This window comes from Callospermophilus lateralis, chromosome 2 (genome assembly GCF_048772815.1).
Source record: "Callospermophilus lateralis isolate mCalLat2 chromosome 2, mCalLat2.hap1, whole genome shotgun sequence".
Taxonomy (NCBI): domain Eukaryota; kingdom Metazoa; phylum Chordata; class Mammalia; order Rodentia; family Sciuridae; genus Callospermophilus; species Callospermophilus lateralis.
In genome coordinates, this window is record NC_135306.1 from 48,704,265 (window position 1) to 48,716,656 (window position 12,392).

General features: G+C 36.4%; 1 protein-coding gene across 4 annotated transcripts in view; it reads right to left on the reverse strand.

Moving 5' to 3' along the window:
• Focad (focadhesin) overlaps positions 1-12,392 on the reverse strand; it is a 282,028-nt gene that overhangs the window by 72,726 nt on the left and 196,910 nt on the right. For all 4 annotated transcript variants that reach the window (XM_076843402.2, XM_076843401.2, XM_077108651.1 and 1 more), the window contains one exon: positions 6,351-6,443. In XM_076843402.2, the coding sequence (XP_076699517.2) occupies positions 6,351-6,443 (93 nt within the window). The remainder of the gene's footprint in view (positions 1-6,350; positions 6,444-12,392) is intronic.

Below are 12,392 nucleotides of genomic sequence, written 5' to 3' on the forward strand. Positions count from 1 at the left end.
ACTCAGCATTAATCACATGCATATTCAATGGATGAGGTATTTTTAAAGTTCTTTTGTAAACATGGGTCCTTTCCCAGTCACCATTAGGTGTTCCTGATAGGAGATTAGATTATGAAAGAGGATATGTAAGAGAAATAGTTATACTACAGCTCAGGTATATCTATGTCCACCTGAAGAAGTTGTCTGGCAAATTAAGTGCAAAGAACTTCATTTGGGGATAGTTATTAAAGCAGATTTGAATTCTATGAGTCCAATTTTAAAAGTTCCCCCACTTGAATGATCTGCCTTCACCAACAATTGTTCATTTTAGCTGACATTGTACCAGGATTGGGGTCTGGGCCCTAGTATTACAACAAAAAATGGCAGAAAATGACTTGGATGAGAATGTCACAGGATGCAGGTACTATGAAACCAAAGTTATTCACCAACAGCTCCACATCACATTTCTATTTCTTGAGTAACTTTATAAAAATAGATGCCATAGTTCTTAACTTCAACCATATAATAAAAACATAGTTAATATTGTTCCTTTAAGATCAAGGTCTTCACATATTTATTATCTTTTCTGTTGTTTTTAAATGCAGGATTATTATGATCAAACACTTGCCCCTTTACTCTATCACCAATTATTATTCAAATGTAATTAAAATACTAGTTTGTTGATAGACCCTGTATCAGACAAGAACTCTGACTGTGTGTAAGATGAGAGTAATAGGTAACCAATTTCAGAAGTGGCTGTGCTGGCCTACAGTCTCACGAGCAACAGAAGGTTCCAGTTACTTCTCATTCCCACCAACGTTCACAATTGCCATTCTTTCAATTTTTACCATTCTGGTGGGTGTGGTAACTCTGGTTTCAACTATATTTCACTGTATATTGGGACTCAGCCACTTTTCACCTGTCATTAACTATTCAGATTTCATAGTCCATCTGTTTTTCTATCTATTATCTTTTTCTTATCATTAGAGTCCTAAGGTTTATTCTATAGGTATGTATCTTTCTATGCTTTACAGAGAGAAGCATCACGGCTTGAAGGGTTAAAGATGTGGGCTCTGGAATCAGATTGCTTTGATCCAATGTCATTTCCTCACTAGCTGTGTAATCTGGGCAAGTCATTCCATCTTTCCAAACTTCTGTCTCCCCATCTGTAACATGCAGCTAACAGCTATCTCATGGTATTAATGCATCACATTAAATACTTTAGCACAGTTCCTGATAACAAACAGCTACTATTACTAGATTTGTTGTCAATAACTAAAAGTTCCCACCTCCTTTTATTATCTTCTTACTAAACCATCCTTCATGAATACTTCTAAATCCCTTTTGAAATGATTCATATTTTTTAATATTTATTTTTTAGTTGCAGTTGGACACGATACCTTTATTTTATTTATTATTATGTGGTTCTGAGGATTGAACCTAGGGCTTTGCACTTGCTAGGCAAGCGCTCTACTGCTGATCCACAACCCCAGCCCCAAATGATTCATATTTTTAATGTTTACAATCTTATGAAGAGATTGTCCCCTTCAACAAACTTTTAGAATAGACACAATATCTAAACTATAAAGTTACATGTTCTTGTCTTCTCTCATATACTTTCAGTTATCATCCTGTGAACTTGTTGAGGGCAAGAACTGTTTTATCCATCCAGAATCCTAGTATTTAACACACCTTCGGGCTCACCAGCCCAGGCACTCTGATATTTGATGGGCACTCTATACACATTTCCATTGTTTATTTCAATCATATCCATTCTTTTCTCTATATTTTCATAAAATCCTGGGTGTTTTATTCTCCCCTAGCTCTTAGAAGAAAGTGTCAGAGATTATTAAACTATAACATATTGATATTAATATTTAATAATGATATTGACCTCCCAGGAAAGCAAGACAAAATAGAAAATGATTTTTATTTCCTATTTCATAAATTATGCCTCTTTATTCCTAAAACATTTATTTCCTATAAAGTATTTCCAAAAAAGACAAGGAGCAGGCAATTAAAAGGTTAAAAACCTGTCTCAAAGTAAACACAACACAGGAAAAAGCTAAAACAGGGGCAGCTTCCTATGAAGGCCTATCGATTCCTCTAATCTCCCCTGTAGTTGTAAACTAGTATAATCACTCTTATTACAGCCACAGGGAATTTGTACTTTTTCTTTCTCTGAATTTCTGTTCCTTTCTGCCCCTCTTCTAGAACATCTTCCTAGCCCCTCCCACCCAATCCACTTTAGGATGTCTATCCAGATCCATTTTGCTTCCCAATTCTTGGCCTGTTGGTAGTAGATCCAGTGGCTTCAACTTGGTTGTCTCTGCCTGACTTAGGAAGTAAACACTTAATGGGAGAGAAAAGGCTGACCCGATAACCTGAACTGAGATTTTTTAGACTGCCTATAGATTCCATTTATTAATCCACCTCTCAATTTTTTAAAAAGAATTATTGTTGCATAATCATAACAGTGGGATTTACTGTGACATACTTACACATAAAAATATTTGATGAATCTCATTCCACAGCACTTCCTCTTGCCCTACCTTCCTTCTTCCCTCTGACCTACTTCCTCTACTCTACTGGTCTCCTCTTATTTTTCCTGAATTCCCTTTTTTTCTCTTTCCTCTCTAGCTTTCACATGTGAGAGAAAATATCTGACCCTTAACTTTCTGAGTCTGGCTTATTTCACTTCACATAATACTCTCCAGTTCCATCCATTTTCTTGCAAATGACATAATTTCTTGCTTCTTTATGACTGAATAAAACTCCATTGTGTATGTATACCACATTTTCTTTAATCATTCATTTGTTGACAGACATTAAGCTGTTTTCACAATTGACTATTGCAAATTGTGCTGCTGCTATAAACGTGTTACCCCGCATAATTTTTAGGGCTAGTCTATACAACCAAGAGCTTGCTGATAATAGTGAGCTGATTTCACTTAGTTCACTATTCATTAGAAATAAACAATACAGACTTGGGCTGTGGCTCAGTGTTACATCACGTACTTAACATGAGTGAGTTCCTGGGTTCAATCCTCAGGACCAATCATCATCATCATCATCATCATCATCATCATCATCAATAAAAAAGTAAAATTTCTCTAAAATGTTCAGAGAATAATTTATTAAAGGGTTTCATCCTTGACCTTGGCTTTGATTTCAGATTATTTTGTGGACAGCTGACCAACAAATGTCTTAAGTCAACCTGTTTTCTTACCTCTCTCCTATTAAAGGTCATAATCACAATGCCAAAGAGATTTTTCACAAAAGCAGGATATTTTAACTTCCCCAGCATCCCAGAAGGGTAGCAAGGTAAAGAAGACTGTAAGGAGCTTCTGAGCAAGATGGTCTCTGAACTGTCCATCAACTCATATCTGTATTTTTCATCTTAATGGAAAGAAATCCATATACCTCCCCCATGTCAAACACATTGAAATGCTTATATAAAAAATCCTGTTTCTATAGGGGGAAAGAAAAAAAAAAAAAAACAGATAAGGCTGGAAGCACATGCCTAAGCAGAAGCCAGAAGTATCGGTCAGATTTCAAACTTATTCACATCCTAATCAGACTCCAGGAAGGAATGTAGAATGTTCCTTTTAGCATGTCTCCTAGGACTACTTGAATAAAACTTGGCTCCTTTAAATAATTTTCTAGTTTAATGCTACAAAATATGTCTAGAACCAGATGGAAATACAACTCCTGTACAGAAGTATCCTTTAGGACAGAAATTCTTTGAAATCTTGCAATTACTCCAATTCTTCAAAGATACCTTGAATTCTATCCAAGTATATGGACTCATTTAAAAATCTGTTTAACATTTAAAACACATAAATGTCTTCTCAAGTAATGGTGATGGCCTAAAACATATCGCTGTACTTTCAGATAACACTGAAAATCTTATTATAGTCTATCTTTTCAGTTTTACCTCTTTTGTCATCAATGCTCAATACAACAGGATATTTTAGAAACCCAGAGCACAAATGATAAAATAAACAAAGACATACACCATCCAATATTAGAGAAGTAGAATAATTGACCTGCATTACTAAAACATGGTCATCAGGCTTTCATAAATAGATCTCTCTTTTAAAATATTAAAACAATTTGTATTATTTATTATTACAATTAATGATTACACTAGGAAAAATACATTTCCTTTTCAGTGGAAAAGGCTGAGGCTCTGGGATCAGACAAATCTGGGTTTAATTCCAGTTCTTTTACTTACTGACTGGTGGTTTTAAGCAGTTTGCTTTTCTTTTCTAACTAACCCTGTTTGCCCAAGTATGATCCCATGGAGTTGGTAACACAGTTCCTTGGGTCTCTGTAAAGATTAATTAAAATATATGTTATATGTTGGCACATAATAGTTATTCAATAAATGGTAGCTCTCATGGAAAAAATCATGGAGTTTTTTTTTTTTTTTTTTGATTGATTGCATGTCATCTGCAAGAATTATAATACCATTCAACTAGTTCTTTTAAAATTTTTTTTATTAGTTGTCGATAGACCTTTATATACTTATTTACATGTGGTGCTGAGAATTGAGCCCAGTGCCTCACACATACTAGGCAATTGTTCTACCACTGAGCCACAACCCCAGCCCCGCAATTTGGAAAATGCTTGGTTCATTCTGTAGAAGGGATTATTTTTCCCTTCTCCAGGTGTCTAGAGCATTTTGTTCCTTCTTTTATTAAAGCACAGAAGATGCTGAACTGGAATTGCTAGTGGACATGCTAACCCCCCTCAGTGGGCTGGGAACTTGCCAGCAGGAAGGAGCACTTGACTTTCCTCTGTATCCCACCCACACACACAGCATGGGGTCAGGCTGGGATAAATGGCCCTGTAAGTTTTGGTGAAGGAAAACACTGTAAAATCATTTACAACAACATGACGGTGAAGAAATGTGCATTCTAAATTGCGATCTCACCCTTCATGAATGAATACTATAATTGGCTAAGGGTGTGTATAATGCTAAAGAAACACGTAGAGACATGAGTCATATATTCATTCTCCCAGGAATCTATTCAAAACATACTGAGTGCCCAGACACTGCTGATGATAAAAAATGGAGTAAAATAACAATGAGCAGATGAAAACAGGGTTCCAAAACAACATCTTTGAAATGCAGATTACTGTGCATTTGGGGAACCCATCTAAAATACTTGCTCAAAGTGTGGCTGGTAAACTAATTCCATTAACACCACTTGGCAGTGGTACAGAGATTCCTGGTCCCCTGCACAGTTCTAATGAATCAGAATTTCTGAAGATATATCAGTGTTGCATAAATTCTAGATTCAATAAGCTCTGTTGCAGCAAGATTATAATTTGAGATGAAATACCAATACCTTCCAAGCCCCATTTCACCCCACAACCCATTTTATAGGACAGTGGTTATCTTTAAGTGTAACATCACAATCACTGAGGCTCCACAAAAATCTTATTCTGGGACACTAATTATTTAAGTAATGCAATGATTTTTCCTATCATCCTCAAAAAGGAATTTTAAGCAAGGAAAAAGAATCATGTAGTCCCCAATTGTTAAAAATTATTTCTTATTTTAAAAATTCACAAAGTATAACTTATTAGATTAAGTAGAGTCAAAAGGAGTAGATCTCATTTATTTAATGAGCACCTATTACATTTCAGACACTATGTCAGATGCTAGAGACAAGAGAGAAGGAAACAGTTTCTATCCTTAAAGAGCACTAAGACACTGGAGGCCCCAGATGAACAATCAATGTGACAAGAATAGCTACTAAGAAAGTACACAGAGGGCCATATAATCCAGTAGGGAGACGAGTAAGGCATAAAGGTGACTTTCAGATAAACTGATCTGAAGAACAAGTAGAAATCAGGTGGGCAAACAGGAAATGGCAGGATCTGAGACAGAATAGGGTATGTAAAAACCAAGGGGTTAGGAAGACATGCTGAGTTTGGGAAAACAAAGCAACTTAGCAAGGCTGAACCCTGAATATCTGGGGAGAAGGTGAAGAGGTAAGGCTGGAGATGCAGGCAGATCCTACTTGAGGAAGAATAGGGATAAAGGAAGACACTGAGCTCAAGCTGAGATGCAGTGGGACAGCCAGGTTAGGTAGGGGCTGTTCAGAAGGTAACAGGACAGGGCAGACTGGTGCTCAGGAGGGACTTTGCATAGGAGACACAAATTCGTGTGGCATCAACATTTAAATTTGAACTACAACTATGTACGTAAGCCTCACATTCCATTATTAGCAAAAACAACCATTGCATTTGTGGTAGTGCTGTTTTCCCCAGTGCTTTTACATTAAATACATATTTGTAGTAAAAATCTGAGATGAGGAAACACTTCCCAGAAAGCAAACCATCCACAGTGCCCTTACCTGCAAGATGGCCTGATAAGCTCGATTCATATATGCCAGCCAGGCTTGTGGGAGAAAAATTGCCCGATGCCACTCTGAAAGCTGGATGTGAACCTATGGGGAAAACGTACCACAGCATGTGAAACTACACAGAATTAAAACAGAATGAAATTAAAACTGTATCAGCAATTCTTTCTTTTCATTTAAGTGGCTTAAGTTCTGAAACAAACCAAATCAGTCTAGGATCAGAACCACAAATAATATCTTCTGAATATTTCCAGAGGAAAAGAATTTGAAGTCTTGTAAAGACAAAATAAGGTAAGCCTGGAATTTTCTAAATTAAAGCAAATAAAATTCTACGATAATAACAAGTTAAGATGCATGTGTAATGCAAATTCATACTTGAAAATTAGGGAGAGACTCTGGAAAACCTCTTGGCAAAGTCAGGAAACTGGTATTGTCTAACAAATCCCCCTAGTAATTTTAAATAAAAATAAATATTGCTCATATCCTGGATTTCAAATATGACAATTTCTGAAGTAACAAACCTAAATTGCCAACAAAAATATCATGTTGTGTAGAAACCATGGTGGTAAGAGCATGCAAATGAGCACTGCACATAGCAATTGCACACCACCAGATAAATGCCCTTCAATCAGGGTGGTAAACAGGGGAAAATGATCTGTGCCAACACTGAAATCCTGTTTCTGAATAGAGGCCCAGACAAAACATCTGGTTTTCATAGTCATTGCTGTTTCTACCGATTAGTATACAGCTATCTTGCAACAAATCTTCCCAACGTCTGCTTCTGTTAAAGAAAGATCACTCAGGAAAAACAGTCAGAATGCATCACATTTCATGTTTCCTGTAACTCCTCTCATCTAAAGTCAAACACCAAACTTTAGTTGTTGTCCTACAGACCAGGGAGAGAGAGGCATTTATATATAATCACACCAGAATCATGATAACTAGCGCTTAAGAACATTTTAGTGCATTATAAGAATTAATTTTCTCAAGTGCCTTGTGATAGGGAGTGTAGGCCTCTCTGAACACAGTTGGTTGCTGTGGCCTCTGGCATGTTCTTTAGACTCAGCCTTAGAGATAGCCTCCTGTGCAAGGCACTGTGGCAGGACATGAGGATTATTAATCAGTTCAGTGTGCAGAGAGCTTTCTACCTAGCAGGAGAGTCACAGGCGGACACAAACAGATTGCAAGGCAAAATAATGGAAAATCTATAGGAATGGAGAATGAAGAAGAACAAAGAGATTAATTCTGACTGCTATTAATCACTTCCTATGCCACTGCTGCTTTTTTTTTTTAAATTAGATACTCAAACAGTATGAAATGGATACTCAGACCATGAAATGAACTTTAAAATGTTATAAAGATTGGTCTCTTCTTTTTCTGGTTAAATATTCACTCTGCCAAGTGGGATGGGGAAGCCTTGTCAATATGTCCACAGACCGGTGGGGAGAGGGGAGGCTGGGATTGTGGCTCAGTGGTAGAGCAACTTGCGTGACATGTATGAAGCCCTGGGTTACATCCTCAGAACAATAAATAAATAAATAAATAAATATCCACTGACAACTAAAAATGTATTTAAAAATATATATCCACAGATGTTCTTAAAGGAATGAGCCCTTGCTCCTTCTCTTGTTCCAGGAAGCTAACTGTAACTCAGGCTATATATCCAACTGGGAAGGAATTAATCAGTTCTTGACCCTATTTCTCCATTTCTAAAATGTGGTCAGTCATTTTAAACTTTTTTCTTATCAATTCTGTTCCCTTTCCATAAAATAACATTAACTATCTTTAAGTCCTATTTTGAGACGTGGATTAACCAGAAACAACACTCAAATACTACAACCAAAGCTTTTTCTTTTACTTTTGAAACTCAAAATATTTTTAAATATTTCTGACAAGTAGTCCATGGTTATCATTGCACTACTGAGAATGTCCACAGCCTCAGCAAATGGGTAAAAAGAACACTGAGCACTTGTGGAAGACAAAGGTCTCAGCTGCTTCTTAAACTTGAGTTTAAAAATGAAAAGATAATGGAAAATTATAAATGAAAATAAGCAAATCAAATGCTGTACCTCTAAAAAAGGAAGACATTAGCACCATGAAATCTATTTAAAAGGAGGTCACAAATTGCAGCCTAAAGCTAATGGTTCTCCTGCTGCTCTGACCACAGTTGAGGAGAAGCAAGGAAGTGAGAACACTCCACCGTCGTACAGCCTGCAGTCCCCATGTTTTATGGGATTATATCTTAATCTCAGTCCCATGAAGTTAACTGTGTGAACAAACCTCTTTAAAAATGCACTCTCTCTCTTCACTTCGTGAAGAGAGATGTAGGAAAATAATTTGAAGAACCATGCCCTTAATTCCAGTTGTGTCATGGGGGAAAGGGCCTGCACATTTTTACCCCTGCCCATTTTTAAGATGCTGTTTCAATTCAATGTATGTCATCCATACCGCTTACCTTTTAAGTTAACACTGCTAGGCAGAAAAATAAATTCAATTTGCATCTGAAGACAAGAAAGTTATGCTTAATCTGTTCTACTTATGAGAAGGCTTTGAAGGAAACCTGATTAAATAATTTAGAATAATGAAGTTGTAGCCTAGTTATTCAGCAGATGATAAAGCAGTGTCCTCAAACACCTGATCACCAAGTTTTAACAAATGTGTGAGATTTATTTTTTCTGCAACTAACTACACATACTCTTACAATGACAACTATGTGATGGACTGTTGACATGAGCAAATCCTATCTTAGGGGTTGTGAGTTTCTATGTATAAGACTTAGTGAGTCTAACTAAATCTACAAAAGGGACCATATATAAAAATATGCAAGAGGAAGAAGGATGCCAATGAAGGATTATGGGTGGGGGTGGGAGCAGGTTACAGGCTACAGTGATCATGAAAGACCTCATCAAGAAGTGATAGGTGAATGAAAACTTGTAGGAGGGGAAGGGGTAATGCTGATGGTATAGAAAATGGTTCAACTGTTATGGAAAAATTTAGTGGTTCATCAAATGTTAAATACAGAAATACTGTATGATCTAGCAATTCCACTTGTAGGTGGAATCCAAAACATTAAAAGCAGGTATTCAAACAAATATTTGTATACCAATGTTCAAAGCAGCACTTTGACATTAGCCCAAAGGTGAAAATAACACAACTATCCACCAAAGGGTTAATGGGTGAACAAAATACGGCATCTGCATATAATGAAATAGTATTTAGCCATAAAAGAGTAAAGTACTGATACACACTTTATTATATTGTAGGTGAACCCTGAAAACATTATGCCAAAATAAATAGCCAGACATAAAAGATCATATACTATATGACTCCACTTATATGAAATATCTGTATTAGGTCAATCCATCAAAACAGAAAGAAGATTGGTGGTTGCTGTGTGTAGAAAGTAGGGGAGAGAGAAGAAAGAAACGGTCTCATTTTGAAGTGATAAAAATATTTTAGGACTAGATATAGTTGTACAACATTGTGAATGTACTAAATGCAATGAATTGTAGAGTTTAAAATGGTTAGTTGCATGCTATGTGAATATCACCTGAATTCAAATAAAAACAAACTAAAAACCCAAGGTATGGCAGAGGTCCTCAGGCAGGCCCATGGCTGACCTGTGTGAGGAATGGAATGAAGTCCATATAATAGAGTATGCAAAGTGAGCACAGAAAGTGGAAAGAGGAGACAGGCTAGTGAATTGACAAGGGACCCGAGAGTCCAAGGTCTTATAGCCACTTTTCAAGATTTGCTTTCATTCCTACCAAGGGAAGCCACTATAAGGTTTTGAGAAGAATGATATAATCTAATTTATGTTGCAAAAGAATCTCGCTGTTGGGAACAAACTGAAGGGAACAAAGGTCAGAGCAGGGGATAACCTACTCAGAGGCTACTACAATTCAGGTAAGAGATAATCTACTCAGAGTGGCTCTAGTAACATTGTAGCATAATGGTTTTCAAACATTTAGCTGGACGATTTTTAAAAATTAGGAATATCACTGCTTTTAGACCATGTATTTCTGAAATTCTCACTTTTTAGTAGCTGTTATACTCTGCACACTTCTTTGTCATCATTCAAAATTCACTCTTACTCCCAGCAGCTCAGGAGCCTGAGGCAGGAAAATCATGAGTTCAAAGGCAGCCTCAGCAATTTGGTGAAGCCCTAAGCAACTCAGCGAGACCCAGTCTCTAAATAAAATACAAACTAGGACTGGAGATGTGGCTCTGTGGTTGAAACCCCTGAGTTCAATCCCAATACCCCTCCCCCTAAAAAAATTCACTCTTAACTTTCCTGTTCATCAATCATATATCAACATCCCAGTTACCCAGATTTAAAACTTCTGATTGATTACGGATATCTCCCTTGCAACTAACTCAACTGTCAAGCCTACTTCTGAAATGCAAATTATATACATCTTTACTTTTTTCCTCATTAGCTAGTCCCATCTCCTGTCTAGATTACTGTGATGCCGCCTATCTCCAAAAGCCTAAAATCTTTCATCCTAACACATCCTAAATCGTTCTGTTTTTACATTCACTCAAAAACTTCTTTTCAAAAGCCTTTGAGGTTCATTAAAGAAGAATGTGTAAACTCTTTTGTACAATGTTCAAAGCCTTTCAGAATCAAACAACACCATGAGCTTTAAGAAATAATTGTGCAGAACAAGACACTTAACGAATTTCCCCCTTGATATCTTGCTCCTCTGTTTCTTTAACCTATATGCTGACTAACTTGAGTTATAAACCAATTCCCATTTGTCCTATACCTTATAGGATCTTTGTACTCAGTGTTCCCTTGGCATTGAATGCCCTGCATTCCCTCATTCTATTTACTGAAGTAATTTCTTCTACCTCTAAACTTCTAGTATATTATGTGCCTCTCCTATCACACTTCACAAATTCCATTTAGACCTTTTGTGCATCGATGTGAATTTTACACAACCCTAAGGGGAACACATGATGTTCTATTCATCCTGGAAGCCCTCCCGTGGTACCTGAAACAGTGTTTTGCTCACAACTGTTCAATTAAGTACCTGCTGCATTTGACAGAATTAAACACACAGCTTTATCTTTAATAAAGATTCTTGTCATATTACAACCATGCTATCATAAGTAAGTAATCACAGAAAATTGTGATGATCAACTTTCTATCACTCTAGCAACACAATGTTAGAAACCTATTTGAATTAACACAGCTATACTCACATGAGTTGTTGAAGACACAGTTATTTGAAATTTTGTAAATGTATGTACAGTACAAACTGTTCTAACCAGTAAACTCTTAATTCCAGATAAAAACAGAGTGAGTAATAAGGCAAATTTTTAAAGAAAGTTTTATAACCTTTATATTTTGAATTTCCTTAAACATTTTATTTATATCATATAGATTCTAATTAATTATAACTAAAATACCAGCACCTGCTTAGAAACACAATTCACCAAAAAAAAAACCAAAAAACTGAAAGGCATTTCCTCTAAAAGCAGGAAGAAGACAAGCATGTCCCTCTCACCATTCCTATTCAACAGTTCTTGAAACTTGAGCCACAGTAATCAGGAAAGAGATAGAAATTAAAGGGATAAGAATAGGAAAGGAAGTAGTCAAATTACCTGTGTTTTCTGATGACATGATCCATTTTTAGAAGACTCCAAAACACTGCACCAAAAGACTACTAGAGCAGATAAATAAATTTAGCAAAGTAGCAGGATCACATATATAAAACAATTGCTTTCCTATACTCCAATAATGAATCTGCTGAGAAAGAAATTAGGAAAACTATTAGAATACCAATGAAATTCTTCCCAGGAAAAAAAGAAACAAGTTCTAAGATTCATTTGGAAGAAGAGACCCAGAATAGCCAAAACAATCATGAGCAAGAACAACAATGTAGGAAGCATCATAGCGCTGAATCTCAGACTGTACTACAGAACTATAATGACAAAACGGCATGGGACTGGCACCAAAATAGATGTGAAGACCAGTGGAAGACACAGGGACAAATCCACATAGATAGATAGTGATCTGATACTCATCAA